Source organism: Ornithodoros turicata, chromosome 3, assembly GCF_037126465.1.
Source record: "Ornithodoros turicata isolate Travis chromosome 3, ASM3712646v1, whole genome shotgun sequence".
Classification (NCBI taxonomy): domain Eukaryota; kingdom Metazoa; phylum Arthropoda; class Arachnida; order Ixodida; family Argasidae; genus Ornithodoros; species Ornithodoros turicata.
The window spans coordinates 89,307,610-89,333,624 of record NC_088203.1 but is presented as its reverse complement, the minus strand read 5'-3'; the positions used below and the strand labels follow the sequence as shown (position 1 = coordinate 89,333,624).

At 47.7% G+C, this 26,015-nt stretch overlaps 1 protein-coding gene and 1 long non-coding RNA gene across 2 annotated transcripts in view; one reads left to right on the top strand and one right to left on the bottom strand.

Moving 5' to 3' along the window:
- Positions 1-19,045, top strand: part of LOC135388787 (neuropeptide receptor 15-like) — a 289,581-nt gene extending 270,536 nt beyond the window's left edge. Inside the window, exon 3 of the mRNA XM_064618586.1 lies at positions 17,804-19,045. Within this exon, the coding sequence (XP_064474656.1) occupies positions 17,804-18,265 (462 nt within the window). The 3' untranslated portion in view covers positions 18,266-19,045. The remainder of the gene's footprint in view (positions 1-17,803) is intronic.
- Positions 853-5,894, bottom strand: LOC135387453 (uncharacterized). Its single transcript, XR_010421124.1, has 5 exons — positions 5,633-5,894; positions 5,340-5,559; positions 5,081-5,146; positions 4,932-5,016; positions 853-2,800 (listed from the first exon to the last, which is right to left on the bottom strand). It is a non-coding gene; the product is annotated as an uncharacterized LOC135387453 (long non-coding RNA).
- Positions 19,046-26,015: the final 6,970 nt, after the last annotated feature.

The following is a 26,015-nucleotide window of genomic DNA, read 5'->3' as shown; positions in this document are numbered from 1 at the left end:
GTGCATTATATAGATATACAGAAAACATACATACACACTCTAGAGTCATACAGCATACATTGGTGCTGGGAAAATAATCTACAGGGTTCGCCAAGATAAACTTGAGGGTTTGTAACGAAGATAAAACAAATTAGAACAGTGTCGGAAAGCCAAAGTAGATGTTAGAAGACGTATTATGCCCCAAAATTTTATGTCGATAATGCCGCTTCGTCTGTTTCTCTGCGGATAATCGTGAAAATTAAAAAAAATCACCGCTGCCTAAACGGCTACACCTGTGTTTTAGTATCTTTCCGGCGGATGGCGAAACGGTCGAACGCGGCGTTGCAGAATACGATTCTGCATTCAGTTCCACTTGTTCAGATTTCGATGTCGTCTGCAACGCCGCGTTCGACCGTTTCGCCATCTGACGGAAAGGAGCTGAAACACAGGTATAGCTGACTAGGCAGCGGCGGTTTTCCAATTTTCACGATTTATCCGCAGTGGAACGGACCGAATGGCAGTATCGGCATAAAATCTTGGGACATAATATGTCCTCTAACATCTACTTTAGCTTCCCGACATTGTTCTTATTTGTTTTATCTTCGTTACCCCAGACGGAAATAAAAAGCCCACGGTTGTCCACAGGATATCCGAAGCCGGACATGCGGATGTCCGTAGGATATCAGCTATTTTCCACCAGACGTCCTAGGGACGTCCGAGTGGCCACCTCGCGGACATTCCGAAATACGTCCGTTCCAGGACGAGCCACGGACGTGGCTACTCAGAGGGTTTTTATTGATTTTTATTACTAATTATATCCGTTCCTGCAACTAGAGCATGTGTTCATTATGAAACCACTTGTCACACTGGATGCAAATGTAAAAATAACTAGGTTTATTCATAAAAACCTTCCGGTAGATGGAAGCAAATAACCTCACACATCAACAGCAAATGTAAGGCACAGTAACAAAATATTGCGAAGAACTTATATAAGATGTAAATTGCAAAACAAAACTTGTGTGAGAGCATATCAAGATGGTCATACGTGCCTTGCGTACAGGGTGAACTTAGAGCACCGGCGAGATCATCGGTAAACTCACTATCACAAAAAATAGTCCTCTGCTTTGCCCTGAAGGCAGAGGTAAAACTGTACCTTTAGGTAAATGCTAATAGTACATACACATGTATAAAAAGCTAAACTGTAAGGGTATAAAAACCACTGAGGTAAAAAAAGGCACATATACTGTGCCTTTTTATGGACCAGAGTAACTGGACACAGTTGTCTAAAAGCTGCAGTCTGTGGTCACACAATTCCCCATTGTCATCTTGGCAAAGAATAGGACACGGAAAGGACGACAAGAAAACTTTGAAAAGATGCATCTCTCAGACAAACGTGCTTTTATAGTACACGATGCTCTTGTTTGGCAAAGATTTTTTGCAACAGGTATCGAAAAACAGCACGCAAAACAGATTGCTTGTTACTGAATTGGCTCTGCATATTCACCGGTAAAATGAATGTGACAAATACAACCAATCGAAATGAATAGTTGTCAACACGAGAAACTAAACTGTAAGCAACGCCAAGCACTAAAACTTACGAAATTTGTGTGAGGCTTGCTAAGGTGTACAGGACATATTCCAAAATTGGAAAATCTTTATATAAGCTGTACATAATGTCATAATGGCACATGACCTTTGTGTGCACAGCAGCACAGAAGACTGAGTGTAAATTCGTTAAGCACCAGCAAGCCAATCAAAAGGTCACTAGGAACACAAAAGGGTGCTCTGCTGCAGCCTAAAAGCATAACTGTTTGCACCTGAGGTAAATCTATAAATATCTAAGGGATAAAAGGTGAAAATCCAAACAGGTATCTAAATTACTGACCACTGTCTCTGTGGCCTCACATCAGTAATAAGACTATTTTATGGACCGGAGAACATGGCACTTTTGTTTGGCAAGGGCGTTTGCAACAGGGACCAAGATTTACTTGGGGAAAATGCAAGTAGTGAGACATCACAGCTGTTAAACTAACTGAATTCTCAGCAGTGCAAAGTTGTAAAAATTCTGGGAGCTTTGCTCAAGTATACCGAGCTTTTGCTGTAATGTCCTAAATCTTTTTGTGTACAGGTATCCGCACAGTTAACCGATCTCCCGCTCTCGTGGCTTTGCTCCGATAAGTGCCCAACTAGCGGCTGACGACGCAAACACAAGAGAGCTCGTCCAGGGCGGGCCCCACCTCGCACTTACAAACGAAGATATGCCGTATGAGACACACACACACACAAAAAAAAGAGGCAGATTGCAGACTTCTTATATTTTTTTCTGATGTTCTGTGCACGCGTGCGTGTTTTCGTCATAGAGCACGAGTGCACACGGGAATACAGTAAAAGAAAAATCCAGCCACCCCTGGACGAGTTCACTAGTGTTTGCGTCGTCAACTGTTAGTTGGGCACTTATCGGGGCAAAGCCACGGAAGCGGGAGATTGGTTAACTGTGCAGATACCGGTACATAAGAGCTGAGCTGTTCAAGCGGCCCAAAGTATGTAATGTTGAAAACTATGGGTAGACAACTGTTCATCACATGGGACACAGGCAAGACTTTCGTTGCAGGGTGGTCACTGTGTCCTCAGCATCTTGTCCTGCGCTGCCCTGCTGAAACTGCTTTCTGGTTCTGAGGTGCACGTTCAGACATGACCTCTCTTGTTGCTCCTGGGGTATACAGTTAGGAGCTCTTGTTTGGAGTGAATCTGAGTGAAATGGTCAGGATCCTTAACTAAGCCTCATCTGGTTAATCACCTCTGGAATCTGCTTCACCCAGACCTGAAAGACAACAGTCGACTGTAAACAATGCAGACAACACAGTTCCTGTGTTAGTCAATCTGGATCGGAAGCTTAAATGGATAGTATACTTAAGCGTGAAGTAAGTTTCCCCAATTCTCTTAGAACTATTCGATAGTCACTTCAGGTGAAATTTACATCCTTACATGTTCTACATAGGACGCAGTTTCACCTTCAACTTCTCCAATAACCTATTATCAAAAAAAAAAAAAAGCAAGACGACTTATCTTCCTACACACTTGCAATGTAAGAATACCATTTTGCTGCCAACGGTGTACTACCAGACTAATAGAGACGTGTAAATATTGAAATTTCCGAATACGAATGGTATATGAGTATCTCAAAAATTGCACCTTGAATATCGGATGAAATTTATAATATTTCCCTGGAAGGTAAAATCTAGCAGTGGCATGAGTTTCTTGAAATCAAACCGGTGAGGCTGATGTTGACAGACACCGTAGTACTGAAAATGATATTTTTCATTATAAAATATGTAACTAAAATATTAGTGTGAAATATGCAGTCCTGCCCCATTAGTCACTAAACCACATACTTCTATATATACAAGAACTGACTCCAGGATCAAAAATCTGAAATTTCTAATTTTTATTAACAGGATTATTTTATTTAACATAGTTCAATTAAGAGGACTATTTTCCTTCAGTTGCGGTTTATCTAAAAGCTATAATGAGACCACTGATGCAGTGTTTGCATGTGAACTCCACGTCCAGGCAGACCTTGCTGTTTTGTTATATATTATATATATATATATATATATATATAGGTTGAGGTAAAAGGATTATCAAATGGCCACGAAGGTTTACAGAAGTTGCAAAAAAAAGAAGACGCGGAAACATATTTCAGGGAAGTTACATAGGGAGACTTTAAAAAGTAAAATGGGCAAGGGGTCGACGTTTCGACAGTGGCACTGTCTTCGTCAGGACAAGAGAGTCTTTTGTCCTGACGACAAATTTTCGACAACCTTTCCAACAACGACAACCTTTCGACATCGCTGCTGTCGAAACGTCGAATGCCCCCTCTTGGTTTTTAATAAAGTTCCCCTTTTATTCCTTGTCCTGTAGAAGCACTGTCTCCACTTCTGATCTTTATTGGATATGTATATATATATCTATAACCGCTAGATGTGAAATTAAAATGAAACTTCATCAATATTTTATAATTCAAGCTTTTTCAGCAAATCCCTGATAGCATAAACGGAGGCAGTCCTTGTTTAAAGTAAGCAAATTTTTAGAAATTCTGCAACTAATTTACTTGGGCTCTGTCGAACACGTACACAAGTGATCGAAGTACAACAACCACGTACACCAAATGATCTTGTGTTGTGATGAAATTAGCCAAAATTTGAAACGAAGCCTTAATCGACCTGATTGCAGTTTGACTCTCCATGGCATAGCTACGTATCTGAACCGCAGCCAGTAGAGCAACATTTATCACTGTCAGCTGTCACACCAATCTGGCGCATATTTTAGTTGAAGCATTTGGCTCTCGAACAGAAATGGTAGCGTAGTGCCTGCACTTCTTCCACAGTTTTGCATTACTTTCGGCATTGTAAAAGAAAAATCTGACCATAAATAATTCGTGTCACGTGGTCCTTTCAACAAGAATTTCCCCACATTCTGCTGATCTCAGTACTGCCCGAAAACCTCCGATTTAAATAATTATTGCAGTTAAGAAAATTTAATCAATGTATTTTAATTAAGTAGCTGTCTGGTAGTTCTATACTACCTCACACAAAATATTTGCTTACACGTAGGTCAGACCTGCAAAAACAGCATTTGTGGTGTCACATGAAATTAAACACCCTGTTTATAATCAACCTCCTGAAGTGAAGCGGTTCTGATGTATGCAGGGTTTAGAAGTACGCAACGGTTTGACTGAAGGCCCATAGTCAGTACATGATTACCATGTGCACAGGTAGTCACGAATTCCTGTATGGCACCCAACGTGCTGTGTACCAGATTCATCAGAATGTTCTTCAACAGAGAAATAGCACAGTATAACTTACGCATATTGCATAGCTAAATTGCAACTTCTATAATACCTACATATAGAGACTAGGTTGTGACTCAGTATGTTAATGAGTGTAATGTACCTTGTCACACGAAATGAAACCTCCTGCTCCTTCGCTGGACTTTAGGCAGGAGAGCTCCGCAATGTGTTTGCAATCCTGGCTGCACCTGTGAGGAAAATTCAAAGGCACTACATGTTGCTACAGTTGTCTGCTGCATCCACAACACATACTGATTGTGTTCTCCGAGGTGTCTAGCTGACACTTCAGCACCTGGTTTTCCTTTTTCTGCACACCTTCTGCGTGTCCAAGCATGAAAATAACACATATGTTACATAGAGAAAAACGTGGACGGTTGCAAATTTAAAAGGCATATCATTGCGCCAGTTTGAAAGCATACGACTAAGGCAAAGTTAGCCTGCGTGACCATTATGAGTCGACACCTGCTAATTAATAAACATACCTCGTTAAGCCCTAAAATTTCACACTCACCTGGCTAGCTGCTTTGCAGTGCGCGTCGTTCTTTTCTCACGAATAGTGTCAGGGAAGTTTCTTGGTTGATGTCAACACAGGCACACACTCACACACACCAAGTAAAAGTCGCGGCCTGCACTGCAACTTGTGTCCTCCTTTTCGAGGAGGTACTGCTTGCCCGCGTGGTACAGCTCGCCCCGGCTCCCCCAACGCATTCGTCGTCGTCAACGCTGTAACACTGGGACGAGAGATTATTTTTATTGCAGCGCCCACATCGGTGTCGATAAGACACGAAATTCATATAAGCTCACCGAAATTTGGTCCGGAACCGCAGTTTCTTCTTCTATCCAGCACACAGCGAGGACGCGGCAGGGCCGCCTTTCGATGCCATCTTGATTGTCTCGATTCTGTGAGAAGACTCGCTCCTACTCTAGGATTCGCTACAGCCCATTCCGGTAACATATCCCACTGCTGCTTAGCAATCCCATCTCACACAACACATTCTGAGAAATTAGACGCGTACGAAGAAAACAGTTGTCTCACGTGCAAACACCGAGCTCACAAAAACGAAGATGGCGCCGGACTAGACTGATTCAGCCATGCAGATGCAGCCGTCCGATCGGCTCGGGTTTCGTATCTCTCCAAAATAATTGTTAAAAATATTTATGTTTTCGGTTCCGATAAAGTTATTTGAAGTACTTTTTAGTTTACAATTAACTGTTTGAAAACTATTTTTGATTTTATTATCGCAATTCACATACTGCAAATATGGACACTATTGCAGCACATTGTATGCGTTATCATGCACAACAAGAAGCGCGTTCCTTTCTTCTTTTTCTTGCTGCAAGCAGTGCACATGGACCTCGACTTTCAAATTTTGACTGTGACAATGAATTAAGATATGTTCAAATATCCATAGAAGGACGTCCCACGGATCACGAAATTTCTACATCAATTTACGGACGTCCGTGGGCTAACGAAGTTTCGTTGTCCGTAGGCTGATCTCCGAGGGACGTCCTGCGGGTGTCCCGCCTCGGACACGGACGTAAGGATCAATCTCGGATGTCCGGGGGACAATATGTTCCGTCTGGGACAAACCCCAAAGTTTACATTTTACGAGTTTACGTTTACATTTACATACTACGCAGTAGACCTCTAAAATTTGTCGCAACTGAGGATGGGTGCAGATAGATTCACTAGGCCTGCTGCTACTATCATTAAATTGTCAATGTGGGAAAGCAACTCCCATGGAATGGGGCCTCTTAACAACTTGAAAACTTTCAGCCTTTGAATAGCCCGCTCGACGTGGACACGGGCACTAGCAATTTTTGATGTTTCTTTTGCCTCCTGGACCGAGAATTGTTGCTTTTTCCTCAGAAACGGCGGCCGGATGAGACCAATATTACTTTCACTGCAAGCAACGTCGATCGCGAACCCTTTATCAACCATCACATCATCTTTGTAAGCGGACAGTTTCTTGAGAATACCAGATTGTTCAACTGTGGTCTTGTCTGAGGCTCTTCCCCCAAAGCCCTCACTGATGTGCGTGATGAGACCTCCAGGAGAGACACCAACAAGGAATTTCACAGTGTGGCATCCTTTGTAGTGGGAATACGTCTTGATGCGGCACGCAAGGCATTGTGATTTCTCAATCTGCACTTCCGTTCCATCTAGGACCACCCTAACTCGAGGGAACGACGAGAAGCACAGTGGCATGTTTTGCATCACCTCTTCGTTTGAGGGCCAGGGAAGTGCGGCCCTCATTACTTGTGCGAGGATGGGCAGTGTTGAGGAGAAATAGCGGTGCACGGAAGCTTCACTTACACCAAACAAAGGACTCATGCAGTTAAAGGACAAACCAGTCTTAAGACGTACAAGCACGAGGAGTACCCTGCTGTTTGTTGATAACTTGGCCTTGGTACCACTGAAATTGTCTACATGATGCACAATCTTGTTAAGCAGCTCAAAGGAGGGAACACCAGTGAACTTGTGCAAGGCACCTTTGCTCGAAATTAAGTCTGCTAGGGTGAGTTTTCTCAGTTTTTGTTCCATTGAATCGGCTTGGACTGAAGCATCCTTGGAAAGCACAGTTTCTCCTCTTTGGCGGCAGCAACTGCAGTGTACCTCTTGTTCACAAACACCATCATCTTTAGTAGTCCTTGGCAGTTCCAATGACGAGAGTTGCACACTGTCACTGTCACATACAGCAGAGCCACTTTCACATTCAGCAGGCTCGATGTTTGGTGGCGATTCATTGCTACCTAGCAAGGGGCAAAACGGCTGAATAAGGCAGGGAAGTCATGCGTTCACATAACAGAGTCCCAGCTCACTATCGTTATGGGTGCTAACAACGTGGAATCTACATTATGCTACGTTATTTCGTGACAGTCAGGTTTTCGTCATTTACCTCTTGTGTCCGTGAGTCGCGATGCTCGAGCCAAAGCTCGTGCTTCTCGAGACACTGCAGAAGCTTTTTGGGCAGACGTGTGGACGCTGTCGTTGTTACGAAAGGAAGCAGACTTCAGGGTTGCGACCGTCTTTACTGGCCCGTATCATACATGTAACTACCTCGAGCGTAACCCGTTCTCCCCCCGTCCCGTGCACCCATGCCCTCTTCGTCGTCGCTTCCGCTCAATCCCTAACACCATCCCCGCCGGGGGTTGGCTGGACGTCGACTTCCAGCCGGGAAAGCCGCTGGACGGGGCGTGCCACGGATGATCCATTCGGGAGGCGCACCACGCATGCGCGTACGACACCGTCTCTCCCACGTATGACTCGTGTCACTCGACCGACCTTCCAAAAGGGCGGACGGACCCTATCCTCTTGAACCAGCACCACGTCTCCTTCGTTGAAGAGGGTCTCTTCCGCCGTAGCTCCGTGGTGTGCGGAGCGTAGAAGTAGCAAATACTCTCGCTTCCACTGTGTCCAGAACTTCCGCTTGGCCTTGCGGACGCTTTCGAGGCTCTGGTACAGCTCGTGACGGCCGCCCGAGGATGGGACAGCTTCCCAGGCTTGATCGTTGGGGAGGGAAGTGGCACGTTTACCCAGCAAAAAATGTGAGGGCGTGAGAGGCTCCGGGTCCCCGGCGTCGGTGCCCACGTGCGTGAGTGGCCGGGAATTAACGACGGCTTCCACTTCGCACAAGGTTGTGGTCAGCTCTTCAAAGGTTAAACAGCCTCGCCCCAGAGATCGCCTCAGAGCCTCCTTCACCGTTCTTATCAGGCGCTCCCACCATCCGCCCCACCACGGAGCACGCTCGATGATGAAGCGCCACTCTATCCGACGTTGGGCGGCGAAGTCCTGAACGTCGGCGGCAGCGACCAACGAGAGAACGGCGGAGCATTTGTGGAAGGTCCTTGCGTTGTCGGAGTAGACGCACGAAGGCATTCCTCGTCGAGAAATGAACCGCCGAAAGGCGAGTAGAAAGTCGGGCACGTTCATGGACGATGAGAGCTCCAAATGCACAGCTCTGGTCACGCCACACGAGAAAAGGACGATGTAGGCCTTAGAGCTTGAAGACGAGCCTCTGAGGTACAGAGGTCCCGCGAAGTCCACGCCGACCACACCGAACGGCTCCGACTCCGTGATTCTCTCGCGTGGTAGCGGAGCGGTGGGAGCAGTCCCAAGTTGTGGATGATGTTTGCGGCAGGTGAGGCAGGTGTGAAGCACACGTCGTGTTGCTTGACGGCCGCGCAGTATCCAAAACTTGCTCCGGACTTGGCTCAGGGTGTCCTGCACGCCCGCGTGAAGAACGCGATGGTGGGCGTCCACTACGACGAGGTCTGTAAAACGATGCTTCGGTGGTAGCAAGACAGGGTGCTTCACTTGTTCGCAGTCGGGGAGTTGATGGAGACGTCCGCCGACGCGCATGATGCCGAAATCATCGAGGAAGGGCCTGAGATCCCGTACGGACGAGGCAGGGGAGAGCCTCTTGCCGTTGCTAAGGCAAGAGATTTCGCTCGGGAAGGCTTCCTGCTGTGTGCGATGCAACCAGACCCGCTCGGCACGAGTGATTTCTGCACCCGTTAGTGGCCCCGATGTGTACGCTAGGCGGCGGCGGCAATTGTTACAAAATCGAATGATCCAAGCCGTCACACGCAGCAGCGTGGAGAGAGTGCTGTAGCTGTAGAGGCTCATCCATTCCGTTGTGCCTACCACTGGATGGGCTGACGAAGGCTGTGTGACCGCCTCAGATTCAGCTGTCTGAGGATTGCCGGACTCGACAAGTTTTGCGTCACGGCAGGCATCGCTGACGTCGAAATCTGACGATGACAGGCGTTCTGGCCCTTCCCACCACAGGGAACTGTTTTCCAGGGCAGTGACTGAGATTCCTCGCGTCAGGAAATCAGCCGGATTGTCCTTTCCACTACAATGGAGCCATTGCTCTGCTCGGGTGCTAGACGTGATCTCGACTACCCTGGATCGGACGAACGTTGGCCACCGATCCGCGTCGCCGCGAATCCACTGAAGCGCGACGCACGAATCCGTCCAGAAGTACGCTGGTGCCATCGAGAGAACATTCACTGCCGAGATATGCCGGTAAAGGCGGGATGCTAACAAACAGGCAAGCAATTCAAGTCGAGGCAGCGTCACTTGCTTCAGCGGTGCAAGACGAGCCCTCGCTAGAAGGAGGTGAGCAAAGGGATGCCCGTTCCTGGGACGAATGCGCACGTACACAGCTGTGCCGTACGCCCTCGGACTAGCGTCGGCGAAGCAATGAATCTCCAAATGCTCTCCTTGGTCAGATTGAAGGACACAACGTCGAAGTTGCAGTTGAGTTATGTGGGGCAAATCGGCCTTCCAGGCTTCCCATGCGCGGGTCTTGTCCTCGCTGATAGGGGCGTCCCAAGGGCAGGCCTTGCGCCATAGGTCTTGGAATAACAACCTCGCTGTGACGACAAAGGGCGAGAGGTAACCTAGCGGGTCGTAAATCATGGAAAACGTCTTCAGCAATACGCGCTTAGTGGGGCCCCGCGAGCCCGCAAAGTTTCGAGCGCGGTCAACGTTGAACTGGATACGGTCAGTGCTTCTATTCCAAAGGATGCCCAAAACCTTGACCACCGGGTCGCCGCTCGACGCATCGTCATAAGAAATGCCGTCTTCCAGGAAGGCTTCGCGAAGTGCTTCGGAGTTCGACGTCCACTTGCGAATTTCCATACCGGCCTCCTTGAGGATTTGGCAGGCGTCATCGTAGACTTTCATAGCATCCCCTTCGGACATGCATCCCACCACCATGTCGTCGACGTAGAAGCCTGTCTTCAGTCGGGGGACTGTAGCCTGGTACACCGCGCTGAGGGAGTCGAAGTGGTGCTGCAACGTTGCGGCCAGGAGAAAGGGGCTGGAGGTTGCCCCGAACGGAACCCGTGTCATTCGCCATTCCTCTATGCGCGGTTCTTCATTGGCCACAGGCGTGGCGCTCACCCACAGAAACCGCAGAAGGTCCCTATCCTGCGGGCGAATCAGGATCTGTAAGTACGCCTTGCGAATGTCAGCGGTTAACACGACGGGGAAGCATCGAAAGGTGAGAAGAAGGTGAAGCAAATCAGCGTTAATCTTGGGCCCTTTCATTAAGATGCTGTTGAGGGATGGTTGACCGGCACGGTGCGACGACGCATCAAAAACGACACGCAGCTTGGTGGTGACGGCGTCTTGACGGATGACCGCATGGTGAGGCATATAATAGACATTCTTCTCGTGGGCGCTCGCTTGCTCCACTCTCTCGGCATGATGTTCGGAAAAGTACTCCCGGATGACAGTATCGTATTCTCGTAATAGATGCGGGGCAGAATGAAAACGCCGTAGTTGAGAAAGGAGCCGCTGTGTCGCAATCTCGCGATTGTTGGCCTCTGGGGGCAGTCCTTCGCCGTTCACCATCAAAGGAACAACGTAGCGTCCACCCGATTTGTCAAGAAGAGCGGAAAAAAGGGCCAGTGCAATGTCGGCCTTTGGGTCCGAATCGGGGTCAACAATTCCTAAAGAGTCTAACCTCCACATCTCCGATGGATCCAGATGGTCAAAGTGGTCGCGTCGCAGTCACATGATACAGAGCCCACGGAAATCATGCAGGCGGTTCCGTCTTGGGACTGCCGCTCCACACCCTGTACGACCCACCCGAAGACAGTCTCCACTGCTGTCAGGGTGTCTGACAGACGCTCCACGCGACCGGTGACAGCTTTCCAATAGTGGTCGGAACCTATAAGAACTCCTATCTCATGCGTGCAGCTCGTGTCCGCTAAGTCCAGGCCATACTGCCACATAGCTTGCGTGGTCGTCTCATCCAGGGGTGGCGTGAACACCTTGCACACGTCTTCCATGCCGAGAGCCTCGACATCGACGAAGGAGGAAACATTTGACAACGCGTGCAGGCGGACCCGGACACGCTCACAGCGGAATGACTTCGGATGATGGCTGGACGCAAACGAGCAGATGGACATCTCCTCTTCCCCGTCAATCTCGCAACGAAGGTCTCTTAAAAGGTCACGGCGAATGAACGTTTGCTGGCTCCCCGTGTCAAGCAGAGCCCGGATCTGCTTTTTCCCTGCAGGTCCCGATGCCCATACAGTTGCCGTCTGCAGGTGGGCGACTCCGGATCTGCGCGGACAGACGTTCGTGGTGCTGGTTGACACAACGGACACGACGGTGGTGAGGGAGATGTGGCTGTCGGGCTGCATCGAGGCGTCATCAACGTACTGGGTTGCGACTAATGCGCTCCCTGCACTGGAGGATGTTGACGTCTGCGGTTGAGTTAGTGGATTCTGAACATCGCACAAGATCGTGAGATGATGACCACGGCATAGGGAGCAAGATAGCTGCGCGGCAGAGCCGCATCGTCTGGATATATGGCCAGGCTTGCCACATTTGAAACATCGGCCGGTACGAAAGATGCGGTTCCTCTTCTCCTCCGGTGGGACGCTGGCCGCACAGGACTCCAGGCGATGCTCGGTCGACAAACATAATGGGCATGCAGCCTGCGATGCTCCGGAGTGGTTTTGTGCGTCTAGTCGTGTGGCGGACAAAGCAGACGCGGTTGCTGGTCGCAGAGGAACGGCTCTGGACGGACTGGTGAGTGTGCGAGGGACGTGAGGCGCCTTGTCGTGACTTAGGGCTACCTCCTCCCGCGTTTCAACTTGCACCTTCAGAAAAGAAAGCAGGTCGTCAATCTCTTCGATAGTTCCGTCGCCGTCTTCACGACGTTGAAGACTGGTTTCTGTCCTCCGTCGTTGGCGAAAAGAGACGCAGAGTTTCTCGGGGAGGCATCGCACCAGCACCCGACACAATATGACCGCGTACTTCTCCCGACCGATGCCCAATGCGTCAAGAGCAGCAACGCGCATCGTTACTTCATCGTAGAGATGTCTCAGCTGCTCGACATGCTGCGCGGTCGGAATGGGGCGCAGCTCCAAGAGCCGATCGATGTGCTCAGCACTAAGCAGGTCTGATCTCCCGAATCTGTCCTTGAGTATCTTGATGGCAGACGGATAGGTATCGCCGCTGATGCGAAGCCCCTCAACCGCCCGTTTTGCAGCGTCGGTCAGGTAGGTGGCTAGATACTTAAACTTCTCCACGGGCGACAGGGCTTCGTTCGAATGAATGGTGACATCAAAGTGCTCCCAGAACTGGTGCCATTCTGAGAGCTTCCCGGAAAACGACGGGATCTGAAGCTTTGGAAGCTGGACCGTGCGGAAGTGTCCTGCAGAAGACTGCGAGCGATCGGGCATCACATTCTGGGGCTGCGTCAGAAACAGCCGTGCACGAGAGATAGCTTCTTCGATGCCCTCTTCATATTCCATGGCGGCGGAGACTTCTGCCTCCATAGCGTCTTCGGGAGTTTCGTCCAAGATGCTCCGGTCCAAGTCGGAGAGCGGTTGACGCTTGGAAACGAGGTAGTCCATTGCGACCTGAACATCAGCGGCGGAGGGCTGAGGTCGAGCCAGAAGCTCAGTCAGGCGAGACTTAGTTCGGTTGAGACCGCTGCGAACTCCGGCACGCGCGCGACGTAGGCGTCGTTTAGGCTACGTTTAGGAAGGTTCTCGGACGGCACAGCAGTCTTCTTTAACCGCCTCAGTCGCGGCGTCCAGATAGAGTGGTCTACAAGCGAGTTTGTGTTAGTGAACGCGATACTATCAGTTTCCCCGCCGAAAATCAACTTACCAACATTGTGCCAGAAGAAGTCATCTCGCCGAAAATGCTCGCTGCATACATTCATGAACGATGTTAGCGGCTTTCCAATTCGGAGCTTGGCTTTCCACAGCTTACGCATTGCAGCGTCTTTGGGAAATCCATGGAGACTAACACGGCCATTGACTGACCGGTTATGGCATTGCGGAACGCAGCACATTTTCTTACTTTTTGGTCCACGGAGTGCACCTGCACTTGTGCTATCGTCGCCTACGTTTTCTTTTAGCTTCAGTCGGCCCAGTGGCGGCAAAAGTCCGCAATCTCCGAGTAAAATGCAGTAACGACGGTGAAACGCAAATACCTTCACCCTGCGTGATAACTTCTCAATCCTCCGCTGCCTCCGGCACCCCCGCCGTAGTAACTGACATAAGAGCCGTGGTGCGGCGCCACCATAGGTGAAAGTAGCGAATTGATCCAGTGGTCCCCTATGCTAAGTGGTCCGGGATCCGGCCACGTAGCAGCTGGGACCACTGAATGCATGACCGAAAATAATGCGTAGAAATGCACATATTGCTCAAGTAATTACCGTTTATTCTGCTAAAAGCATACGCTGAGCAGACAGAAATAATCAATACATCTCTACATTTACATACGACGTAGTATAAGTCTGATCCCTCACTGTGTCTAGACAAAGCATATGCCTGACTGTGCGATGCACTCACGGACCACAGGGAGCTTTCGTTCGTTGGCCACCTCAGTATTTTCTTAGAGAAGATGACACGACACTCCTGTTTTCCATGCAGGTCGCGACATACACCCCATTCCTCTTCACCGTACGTTCGGAATCTTCTTATCCTGTTTCTCTTCAAGTTCCTCCGAGGTTTCTAAAATGAAACATCTAATTAATAGTAATCAAAAGATCACGGTCATCATTCATACCTGCAAACATTCGCGACGTGCAGTCCGATTGGCGTTTCACAGTGCGTTCTTGCCCCTACGCCGTTTACGTCTTCTTGGCGTCAAAACTCTTCCGGGAAGTCGACAATGTGTTGCACAGGAACCATAGTCATCGCATTGTCTTACAAAGCGCACTGAAGCACACGTAAATACTGCACAGGAGATACACCATCACCATCCTTGCGACGGCTACTGAAGACAAAACCACCTTGCTGCGACGCGTCCAAGTTCTAACTTCCAACTGCCACCTGCCACTCACTCTCGCTAGCATCGCCCTCTCCCTCTCGGCTGTCGCCGTTTGAACTTTGAATTGCCGTGGCGTCTTCACATTGCATCAGCCTCTGCAATTACATTTTCTTTTTTTGTTGTTGTCTTTCTTCTAGTACTTAGCTTAATTTTTGTTGTTGTTGAGATGTATTTTTTTACATTTCTCTGGTACTTATATGTTATGATATTCACCTCAGATGAGAATGTGCACGAATTGGAGTTACAGCATTCGCAGACGCGCGCACCTAGATAAACAGCAATAAAAAGAGACCATGCCTGTGCTAAAATAGATAAGAGTAATAGATCAAACAAAACATGGCAAGTGTGGACAAGATGAAATCTCAAAGGGGGAAGCTGGGAAGCTGCCCAAGTTGGAGTCTCAGCGACCATTCTGGGAACAAAATGGTACCTGTGAGGCTCTAGCTGGAACTTCTGGAACCATCTGAGACCAGAGTGGTACCACTGATGTCACCAAAGTGGAACCAGCCACCCCACTTGGGAATCCAGCTGGGACCATCCACATTCAACTGGAACCATTCCGGGACCATCAAACATCCAACTGGAACCAGTCCAGATTCAACTGGAACCATTCTGGGACCAGTCCAGATTTTCGCGTGGGTATCTTAGGCTTTACCGCAGAAAGCTCGTGCAGAAAGAAAGAAAGGTGCCCGCGTGCTTTGTGGACGAAATGCCTACGCTGTGTGCTGTCCACGACCTACTAGATTATAACGACCATGTCGTACGGACCCCTTCCCAGCGCCGCATTTTTGGAAGCTAGCGGTGGCACTACTCATCGACCAAGTTGTTGCTTCCTCAACTTCTACAATACTTTGTACTTCAGCTTACCTTAGTATTTCTGTACAAGCGGTGGACGTTCCACAGATTCTGGAACAGTTCAGAAACAGAACAGTTTCATTCTGGGGTTGATTATCATCATCATTCTACGCGTTTTCATAGGAGCTATCGCTGTCGTCTGCTACGGTAGTCGTACATACGCTTCTGCGCGTTCAGAATTCAAATTTCCATCGTTCAATCGTGGCGTGCCGATGAGTAGCGCCCCTGGCGGATCGTGCGGACAGGCTCCTCATAGGGGTTGCTGATTGTGACATGGTCGTTATAATCTAGCAGGTCGTGGTACTGTCGTCGTCGTCGGAGGCAGAAAGAAAGTGAATTGCACCGTAGAAAACAAGGCGCGTCAAACGAGAGACGCGCACGGTTCCACATTTTCTGTGCAACATTTTAGGCCATATTAGCAACTCGTTCGTCACTATTAATGCGTTAGCATTAGGAGTGTCAAAATGGAAAAAGCTGTATGTATGTGCGTGTGTCCGTGTGTGAGATGGTGAAGCCGAACCGAGAGAGCGGTCTAAGTGGACATGTAAAGGGGATATAAGGGGGTAAATGTAAATGGAGGTAAATGTTCTGAAATGGAAGTAGTCGAAGGTAACTAAGCGTAAGGGGTGAGAGTAATTGAAGGTAATTAGAGGTAATTAAAGGCAATTAAAGCAAGAAAGTTGAGTTGAGAGCTATATTTAGTAGAAATATTAACTCAAAGTAAAGATTACCGAAGCTAACCGCATATTACCGGAAGTAATTAATGCCAATTAAAGGGAATTGAGAGTTAGCAAAGCAAGTAGACGTTATTAAAGGGGATATAAATTAAATTCAAGGATTACCTTATGTAACCTGCGGTTACCTTCGGTAGTTAAAGGCTAATTACAGGGTAATTGAAAGTAACTGAGGCTAATTAAAGGTTAATCGAATGAACTTACATGTAGTAATTGAAAGTGTCAAACCGGAAGTCAAGCATACACCGGAGGTGGGGAACCGGAAGTCGAGTTGGACCAGAAGTGGATACCAGAGGGTCGAACCGAAAATGTTATTGGTTCGGTTCGGGTTCGGGTTCGCCAAAAGGGTTTAGTTCCGGTTCAGCTCCGGAAGGCAACGGTAGCGATTCAAACCGGTTAATTCTAAAAGGTTCGGTTCACGAACCGGTTCAATAATATGAATTTCCTGCATCTGAATGTCGCTGTAGCCGAAATTAGCTGCGGTATGTGTATTGCGCTGGAACATTTTTGTTGTTTTCTGTTTGCAATGCTCATGGTGGATTTTTCGGGATGGAACGTGCACTATTAAATCAGATATTCCTGAGAACAGGGTCGTACCATTATTTGACGTTTCGTACATAATAATAATAATAATGCGTTATTATGAAGGAGAAGTATTAAACAAGAACGTGTAAATAGAATTACGAAGCGCAGAAGAACAACAATACAGCTATTACACCCGTAGCTCAATAGCTGCAGATAGGAGTTCGTACCTCCTTTAAGGCCAGTTCATTTTTGAAGAAAAAATCCTGAAACGGGTACGCACTTTTCAGACACCTATTGTGTGATGTTTGCAATGGCAATCCTTGTGGGGGTGTTGTCCTTCCTGGAGCCATTGAAATTACCAGAACGAATGGCGATGGAAAATTTAACAGAATTCGAGTTAAACTTTGCTAAGGCAGTGTTCGCACGGGGCAATTTTTTCCAGCAACTATGGGGAATTTTCGAGTTGCTGGCAGTCGGGCGACACCGGCAACCTCCAGCAACTCGAGTTGCTTGGAATCGCTCCCCGACTGAAAACTTGAGAAGTTGCTCGTGCACCGACCAATCAGTGGGGGAAGTGTTGCTATGCGTGGCTCGCGATGGCGTGGTGGATGTCGTTCGTGGATTCATGGGTTCAACATATCCTGCAGGTGCACCTGAGAATTTTTTTTTCTTACTATCGTCACGAAAACATGTCAATAGCCATTTTTTTAAAAGTAATGATGATCTTTTGGCGCGAAACACCGACTAAAACTTGACAAAAGGCAGCCAAAGAAAAGACATCAGCAGTTCGATTCGAACACACATTCTCCAGTCGCCGTAAGGTTGCTTGTGTGTGGAGCTACCGAGTTACTACATGTGAACGCGGTCTCGAAATTGCTCGTAAGACATTGTTTCGAGCTGCTTCGAGTTGCTGGAAAAAGTTGGCCCGTGCGAAGGCTGCCTAATCCTCAAACACAATGTGTATACAAGCATCCGCATTTGTGACCGATAAATTTTGTGTGATAAAAATGAAGTCTTTGTGACCGGCGTCCGCTCTTTCTTTCGCAGGTAGTGCTATACACGTTTGTTGGCAGAAAGCTCTTCAGCAGCGAGTTGTTCCACGCAATGGAGCCTGCTGTGGGACGCGAGAAGTACGCAAGAGCCATGCGAGCGCGACGTGGAGTCATCAAGATGCTGGTCGCAGGCGTGGCCGTTTATTTCATCAGCTTCTCTCCGCACCAAGCCCTGCTCTTCTACAACACGTTTTCTCCGACGCGCTTCGAGCAGACCTGGCCGTTCCTGATTTTCGTGAACATGATGGCGTATTTTTCGTCCGCTTGCAACCCGCTTTTGTACAGCATTTTTAGCCACAGATTCAGAGAAAAGTTTGTGGCCATTTTGTTGTGCCGGAGAACGAAGCAAAATGCGCGCGGATCTTCTCGGAAAGAAAGCACTGTAGCGAACACGGGGATACTGATTGGGGGGAAGCCACAAAACAAAAACTTAAAGACTGCCGTATGCGACGTTTAAAACTGTTAAGGACTTAAATTGCGGCGTAACGAATCTATTGACTTTAAAGGCACCTGGGCATGATCGAGCGGGGCCGGGAGAAAGAAGGGCACGGTTCGAGTTGCGAGGTACTTGATCAAGGTGTGCCTACGTGGGCTTCAGATCCAGCATCCGACGCTGACCTTCATTCCGGGGTATACAGGGCTTATACAGATTATTTATAAAACAGCTACGAGCGCATAAGACATGTCGTTTTTGCGGTTGATTTATTAGGCGAGGCAGACATCCTCTCGAAGACAGCACGTAAGTACTAGATGGCTAATTACTCGGAAATTCGTTAATTAACTTCTTAATATATGTATTGGCATCTTGCACGCAAGGGCTCATGAGAACTTAGAGCGTCTTGAAGCATTACGAGACGGCTAGAGGCGGAGGCAGAAGAAGAACAACAACATTCCCGCAGGAGCAACACATACCAGCGTAAACTATAACCCAAGCAGACGACGGAGCAGTGTCCCTCAAAGTTCCCATGCTGCTTTGCGCCGCACGGTTGCTGGCGCGCGCATCTGTTTTGAAAATCGTATAGTATGAGATTTCTGGCAAAAGCGAGATAGTGGAATGGGAGACAATCCTAGTTGAAAGTCATTCCATTTTTAAATAATCGTGCGTTGAAATATCCATCGTCGAATTTTGCTATGCAAAGGAACCGAAACCGAATTCGAGCCCGTCGTGAGCGCAGAGGGCACCGCGCTCATTCCACGTGAGAGGGCCACGCGCTTTGGAGCCATGGAGATGATTGGAGTAGGTGGTGCTCTGCTTGCCAGATCACCCGCGTTGCTGAGGGATACCAAGCTGATATATCGTCTCTAAGAACGCATCACAAGTGGCCATTTCGCCGAGTACACCAACACCTTAGTCAAGCATCCCCACAGTGATTTTTATTTTCAATATTCATTTTCTGGTGTTCTACCGCTCATCGCTCAACGCTGCTCATCGCTCAACCCCTGATTGGACTTCACTGCAAATCCGAATCTACAGTCCTGTCTTTCCCGTTTCCTTTTTCTTTTTTTTCTTTTTTTACGGACCTGCGTTAGTCGTGACGTTGCCCGCCTTGCGAGGCCGACTACGGCAAGCAGTTACACCACCACCACCACCGCGTTGCACATGTCGGCACAGTTCCCCTAGAAGTCGGCCCAGGACGCACATTTCCCCAGGGCGTCAGTCGTGACGTTGCCCACATACGTGAGGCCGACAACGGCAAGCCCTTTCACCATCACCACCACCGCCACCGCGTTGCGGCCCAGATAAGCCTACTCTTGTGGTTTCGGCCTACTTGCATAGCAAAATTTATTTCACAGCAAGTGGTTGTTTAAAGATTTTTGAAAGATAGAATGACTTTCAACGAGGATTGTCTCCTCCATTCTGCAATCACGCTTTTCCACCGAATTCCCTGATTACAAAGTTAATTAATGAATTTTGGGTAATTGGTCATCTTGTAGACACATATACTCTCTTCGTGGGGATACTACGCTCATGACTTTTTTTAAAAATAAAAATTATATACAGGATAAAGAAATGCCTTTTGTACCGACTGCTGATACAGAGTGCTGGACAGCACGGATGCTGGGATGGGGAAGGTTGTGAACTACCTCGAAAGGCGCTTTCCGTGACTAGTGTGAATGGACATGGTGTGCGACTGCAGCTGCTTCAAGTTCGGGGAGGTGAAGAATGCAGTGATACGAACTCAAATTGCAGAGATGGTAACCCACACAGTTCTTCGCCGTAAATGGGGCCTCGTCCACAAGTCATTCGCGTCTGCTACATCACCAGCACCACCAGCCCGCATGACTTCATCGACTATGCATTTAGTGCGCCTCGATTACGTCGACCACCGGGGATGCTTCTTCGGACGGGAGGGGTACAATGCGAGGAGGATCGACCACAGCAGCTTTCCCCTGAAATGAGGGGCTTACATATAGATGTCCAACGTAAACTCAGAATGAAACTCAAGCAACCTGTTTCGCGTGGTGAACAGTTGGTCGGAGGTAGCTTAGCTTCTTGTGGTCCGTGTGCATAAAATGTTTTAGACCTGAAACATGGGAACACTATTTCTTGCCAATGCTCATGTCATGTTATCGACGGCCAGACAAGACGATTTGTAATGGAAAATAAAGTGAACCCTTTCGCATACTGTATCTACCAGTTACCACGTCCACAAATAACTACTTGTGCCGATAACATAACCATCAATTGCTATATCATATCCGTTGCTGGCGTGCGATGGGTGTCTGCACATACGCTCGCTTGCCTCCGCTTCGTTCTACACATTTGAAGGTTCTTTCGCGCTCGTCCCGTTGCGTCCGGGTTCTGTACATGCCGTGGACGCGGGTCTGACAGTGACCAGACTTCTGGTTCGTCGTGACGCAGCGCGGGAGGTGAGGGGGGCTCGAAACTTTCCGGGGCAGTCTCCCCCCTCCTCCAGAAGCTATCTATCTGACAACCAAGATGGGCCTTCCGCGAGTCGTGACATATCGGCAGAATCCCGTGGTTGGTAAATTAGGTCGACGGAGGCTGTTAATACAAGCGCATATTGTAATAGGAAGCTCTGCAATCGGCTTGCATATGACACGAAACGTCAGCGCACGGAAGATCTGCGCGGAAAATCGGCTGCACTTGGGAGGCCAAGTTCTTCTTATTGTTTGCGTTTCTGATATCCACCTCCCGCCTGATGGTCGGAGTTAGAAAAGTCAAAAATGCCTAAAAAATAAAGATCCCGCTCGCAGGCATACAGAGCAATAAACTCTCATTGATTTCGTGTTCCCCATGCGCGGTGGTTCGAACTTCGCCAGAAGCCATCCCCTGTGAGCGGCGCCAGAGCTGTTTATTAGGAGAGTTTGGCAGTTGGCAGGAGCCTGTCTCAAAGCACGTCATGTGACGTCACACGACGGACGGTGCCAAGGTCAGTGGCACCATTTTGGATCAGAGCTACCGCCTTGAAATCTCCCATTCCGCCGTTTTGGAGTGGAGGTACAGCGTTGAAATCCCCCGTGCCGCCGCGGCTCGCCTTTCTTTCCGGCTAAGTGGGCGGAGCGACGACTGCTCCGGCGTCACGGCGGGTTCCCATCACCGGACGGCAAAAGATCACAGAATGGCCAGACTCTCCCTATACACGGCTCTTAGCGGCATGCGTTGGCTTTTTCTCCCCTGCAGTTTCGTTTCTTTAGCCAGTTTAAAACAGCCTTTGGGAACGTCAATAAGGCCCCATTTGGTCAGTGTGAAAGTAATTGCTCTCAGTGCTAACGGCGCTTCAGTGTGGGCAAAAGCAATAAATATGAAGTGACCAAAAACATGTCTACTTTTCCATTGTTCCGTATAAGGGCAAGACAATTGAAAGCAGATGCGTTTAAACGTTGTTTGCAAGTTTTTAGCCACACCGACTCAATAGGGTTTAGTTATATATGTCCCAACTTTACAGTTGACACCACAGTCGGTACAAAAGTGTGGAGACGCAGACGGTTTCCTTGAAGTTCTGCGTGTATCTCTCCTCAGTGGCGCACGAAGAGGCTCAGTCTTTTCTCGGAACGTATGCGCTTGTGGATATTGTATCGACGAAAGAACCAGCGTAACGTCCCGTTCCTTTGCCATGGTAAGACACATTTACCTGAAATCTTCCGTTATGTGAACTTGCTAGCACGTTCGTGTTGTATCTGACGAGATTTCAGTAACATCAATTCTTCGGGCTTGAAGCACTGAAGTACTAACGAAGTTATCGGAATTTAGCTGCAGTTCCTAAGTGAAAATTTACCAGTTACTTTCGACGCACCATCCGGCTTTTCAGAATATGCGTGGCGCGCATGCGTGCGACCGCCGCGAGCCGAGAGGGAGGAAGTGGAAATAATCAGGTAGGCAAAAGCAGCGTGGTAGTTGCTCGCTTTTGCTGGCGGCGATCATTCAGTTGCATTCCCCGTTTTGTGCGATGCGAATTTGAAGGTATGCCAACGTCGTGTGAAGCTGTCGGCTGCAATGTACATTTTAAACAGTGTGACTGTCTGCGGTTCTTTCGGTTTCCATCTGAAAAACATCATCCCGAGCAAAGAAAAGCCTGGATTAGTCCTGTCAGGCGACAAGGTACAGATGGCAAACCATGGCTCCCACCTAAATACGCCAGACTGTGTGGCAGTCACATCCAAGGTGAGGTTCTTTTACAAACACAAAGCTGTATGCTTCGATCGAGTTGTTCGATCGTTGCTTCATCGGCTGCGGCTTGTGCTCTCTGCTCTCTGAAAAAATAAATAAATAAATAAAACGAATAATGAACCGTGGCCTCCGACCAGCTAGCTAGCTGGTCGGAGGCCACGCATGCATTTATGTCCACCCCTGTAGGGGTGGACATAAATGTATTTTTTGAGTATTTAAATATAAATACAAAATACTTTGTTGAAAGGGGTGTCTAAATACTCTTCATACATACTTTTGGATAGGAGTATTTAAATATAAAACATACAGTACTTAAATGCCGTAACTAGTACCGTAAATACTGTGACGAAGATGTCATCTAGAATTACAGAAATAACGATGAACATAAAAACAAGTCAGCAAGGAAAAATAGCATTTATTTGTTAGATTATCACGGTAAATTTAATATTAGAAGTTTTTGACAGCATCACTTAGGGTTGTTGTGTTCGGCCGTACAATCACATTCGCCAAGGGGAACAGCATCTTCACTAGTGGCGATGAGCAAATGCTTGCATTAAATTTGATGAAGATGCTTCGTACAACAAAGTAGTTAGCCGCGACCATTGTCTGCAGCAACAGCGAAAAACTCTCCATCTAAAATCGTTTTTCGCCTGCATGCTAGCTCGAACTCTGCGTGTTCTCAGCATTTCAAGGCCGAAGACTTTAGCATCGGCGCAAAGCGCAAAATTCTCAGACGTGGCACCGTGGCTACGGTACCTACGTTTAGTGATCACGAAGTTTACACAGCCTTGCATCTCGCAGGGGTGCAAAACGAACACAAAAAGGCACCAAAAGGTAGCGTCGCAGAAAAGCCACCATCAAGAAAAATTCTCACAGTGGCTTCTATCCGAACAGTATTATAATGGTTAGCAGAGCACTGTAATGGCAAACCGCAAAAGAAGAAAAAAAAGTGTAAAAGTAAAATAAAAAGGGACCAATAAGTAGGAAAACAAAATCAACTGCTGATTTAAAACTGAAGTGCTTGCTTATACAACAAATTCTTTTGGACGTCGTAACAGGCGTCAGTCATCTTTTTGCCAGGAACAGTTTCTTCTTACGGTCGCATTCACCCATTCTCTGTAACTGCTCTGTATGTTAACACGGAACGCCTGTCACGTGAAATGTAAAGTCTGAACGCGCTTGCGTCTGACAATCATAAACGCATGATAACTTGCCCAACACACAAGGTGCTGCTGCCAAGTTTATATGTACGATGTACGGCACATAGTGCGCGAGTTTCACAGTTTTACATGCCACCTACGCTTCAGAGCACAGCCTATTTCTGAGTATTTAGTTTCAGAACTCTTAGCTCTACATGAACAGAGAACCTGCGACAATACACAAACATGTACGCACGAAGAATTAACCACAAGGGCCACTCATATTGCACACAGCTGAGCTACACAGGCGCTCTTCTGGGTCCCGCAAATGGCGTCCCTGGCGGGCGCTCCGCGCGTAAATACGGCACTTCTGCTCCTCGAGGCGCGGACGGAAGTCCCATAGGCGAACGGGCGGCTGTTATGGTTGTGTATTATAGAGATGGTCGTGCTAAAACCGGATGTGATAACAGCGGAAGGCCAAAGAGTTTTACCCTAGAGGAAGAATTCTTTATGGCTCTTGTCAGGCTTAGAGTGGGGATGTCAGTGAAGGAGGCATCCAAAAACTTCGGAATTTCTCCAGGAAACTTTAGTCGCATTTTCACCACATGGATAAACCTCCTTGATAGAGAGTTGTCTGCCATAACCAGATTTCCTACAAAAGATGAAGCGTAGCGATATCTACCAGCAGCCGGCTTCCTTCCAAGGTTTTGAGGACACCAGGGTACATAGATTGTACTGAGGTTGGAATTCAGAAACCCTCCAGCTCAGTGGAGCACATTTTCATTTTACAAGCATTGTAACATATTCAAAGTGCTTGTATGTACAACACCTGATGTGTGTACGTGTTTTATTCGAGCGCATTCCTTGAGGTCCTGTTGCCCGGAGATGCTGTAATGGTAGATAGAGGGTTTAAAGTGCAGGCACTATCTGACATTGCTACTGTGCACATGCCTCCATTCAGGAAGCCTAAACAAATGACAAAGGAAGATGTGCATAACGCACGCAGAATAGCAAGTGCTCATATCCATATTGAGCGTGTAACTGCTGTAACAGCTCGGCGGCAAAGACCTTAGTCCTGAGCACGTCGAACATCATCCTTTTCTCCACAACAAAATATAAAGTTATTTGCAAATGCTGGCCATTTTGCCTTTCAGTTTACCCACCTTGGATAAGAATGAGCTTTTGCTGAGGACGTAAGCATGAAAGTAGACTATAATTCAGATTATTCAAAGAAGGCAGCGATAAACACAATAAATTCTGAAATGTTTCTTGTTTGACTACTGGTAATGCTATTCGAATACTGCTAAACTTCCGCCATAGAATAAGCCACCCCGGCAAACAGAACACACATTTTCGGTTAATATTCGGTATTCGATTCGACATTCTAAGTTTTTGTAAATATTCCATTTGACCTCAGATATTCGGCCTCGCATAGGTCCGTCAAGAAGGCAGAGCAGGAGTAGCTGTCACTCTCGATGTTATTCCTGTCTGCCCTTTTCGACCTCTGCTGTGTTCCGAACAGCATCTTGTGAGGCTTGCATGAGCAGTTTGCTATCGTGCAATACCTGCCTTTGGTATGTGTAATGTGATGTACTAAAAGTGCAATTTTATCCGAGTGACGTACGATACGCAGGCAAAGGATGCGAAAGGGAACACAAATGACTGAGTGGTGTTGGAGCATTTTATTTATCACACTGTAAAATGTGCACCAAATACGTCGGCACCATTTTTTTTTTTTTTTTTTTGCATTCAGATGTGCCTCGTGCAATGCCTAATTTGGTGCACTATATCACTAAGGGCTTTCTTGTTTGTCTTTTCTAATAAAATATTCCAGTCTTGTTATTTTGGCTCTGCAGTTGTTGGATCGCTCGATGGCATCATAGAGGAACACACTGTGAAACTTCAAACACATTTGCATGTCAAGCACACAACTGTGATGCAAATCTCCAGGAGAGTCCACATCAGTCCTTCGTTCAGTGTGTCATTACTTTCCTGATTTTCATTACTAGCCCTGCCGATGAAGGCACACGAGTACAATAACCTTTATTTGCTCTTTCATATGGGATATACCCTGGGCCGCTTAGGTGAAGGCAACCTTTCCGTTTAACTCGCGTAGTGAGAAGTTCAGGAACAAGGCCAGGCAACATCTCCTTTTCCCAGTACATCGTGTCTGCATAAATCCTCCCTACATTAATTGATCTGGCCATACACCTACCGCACTTCTGCTCCTGGCCTTTGCAGATTTCACATGTAACATTTGACCAAAGCACAAAGTTGCATCAGGAGAGTGATATCAATGCAAGTTGCCCCTGCACCTGCATGTAATATGCATGTTCCTTCTTTAGGGTTACGCTGCCCTCGGACAAAAAGCAACAGAAGCTGGGGTCACTGCATGCATGGGTTCACTGCACTGAAAGCGCTCTGCGCTTCCTTAA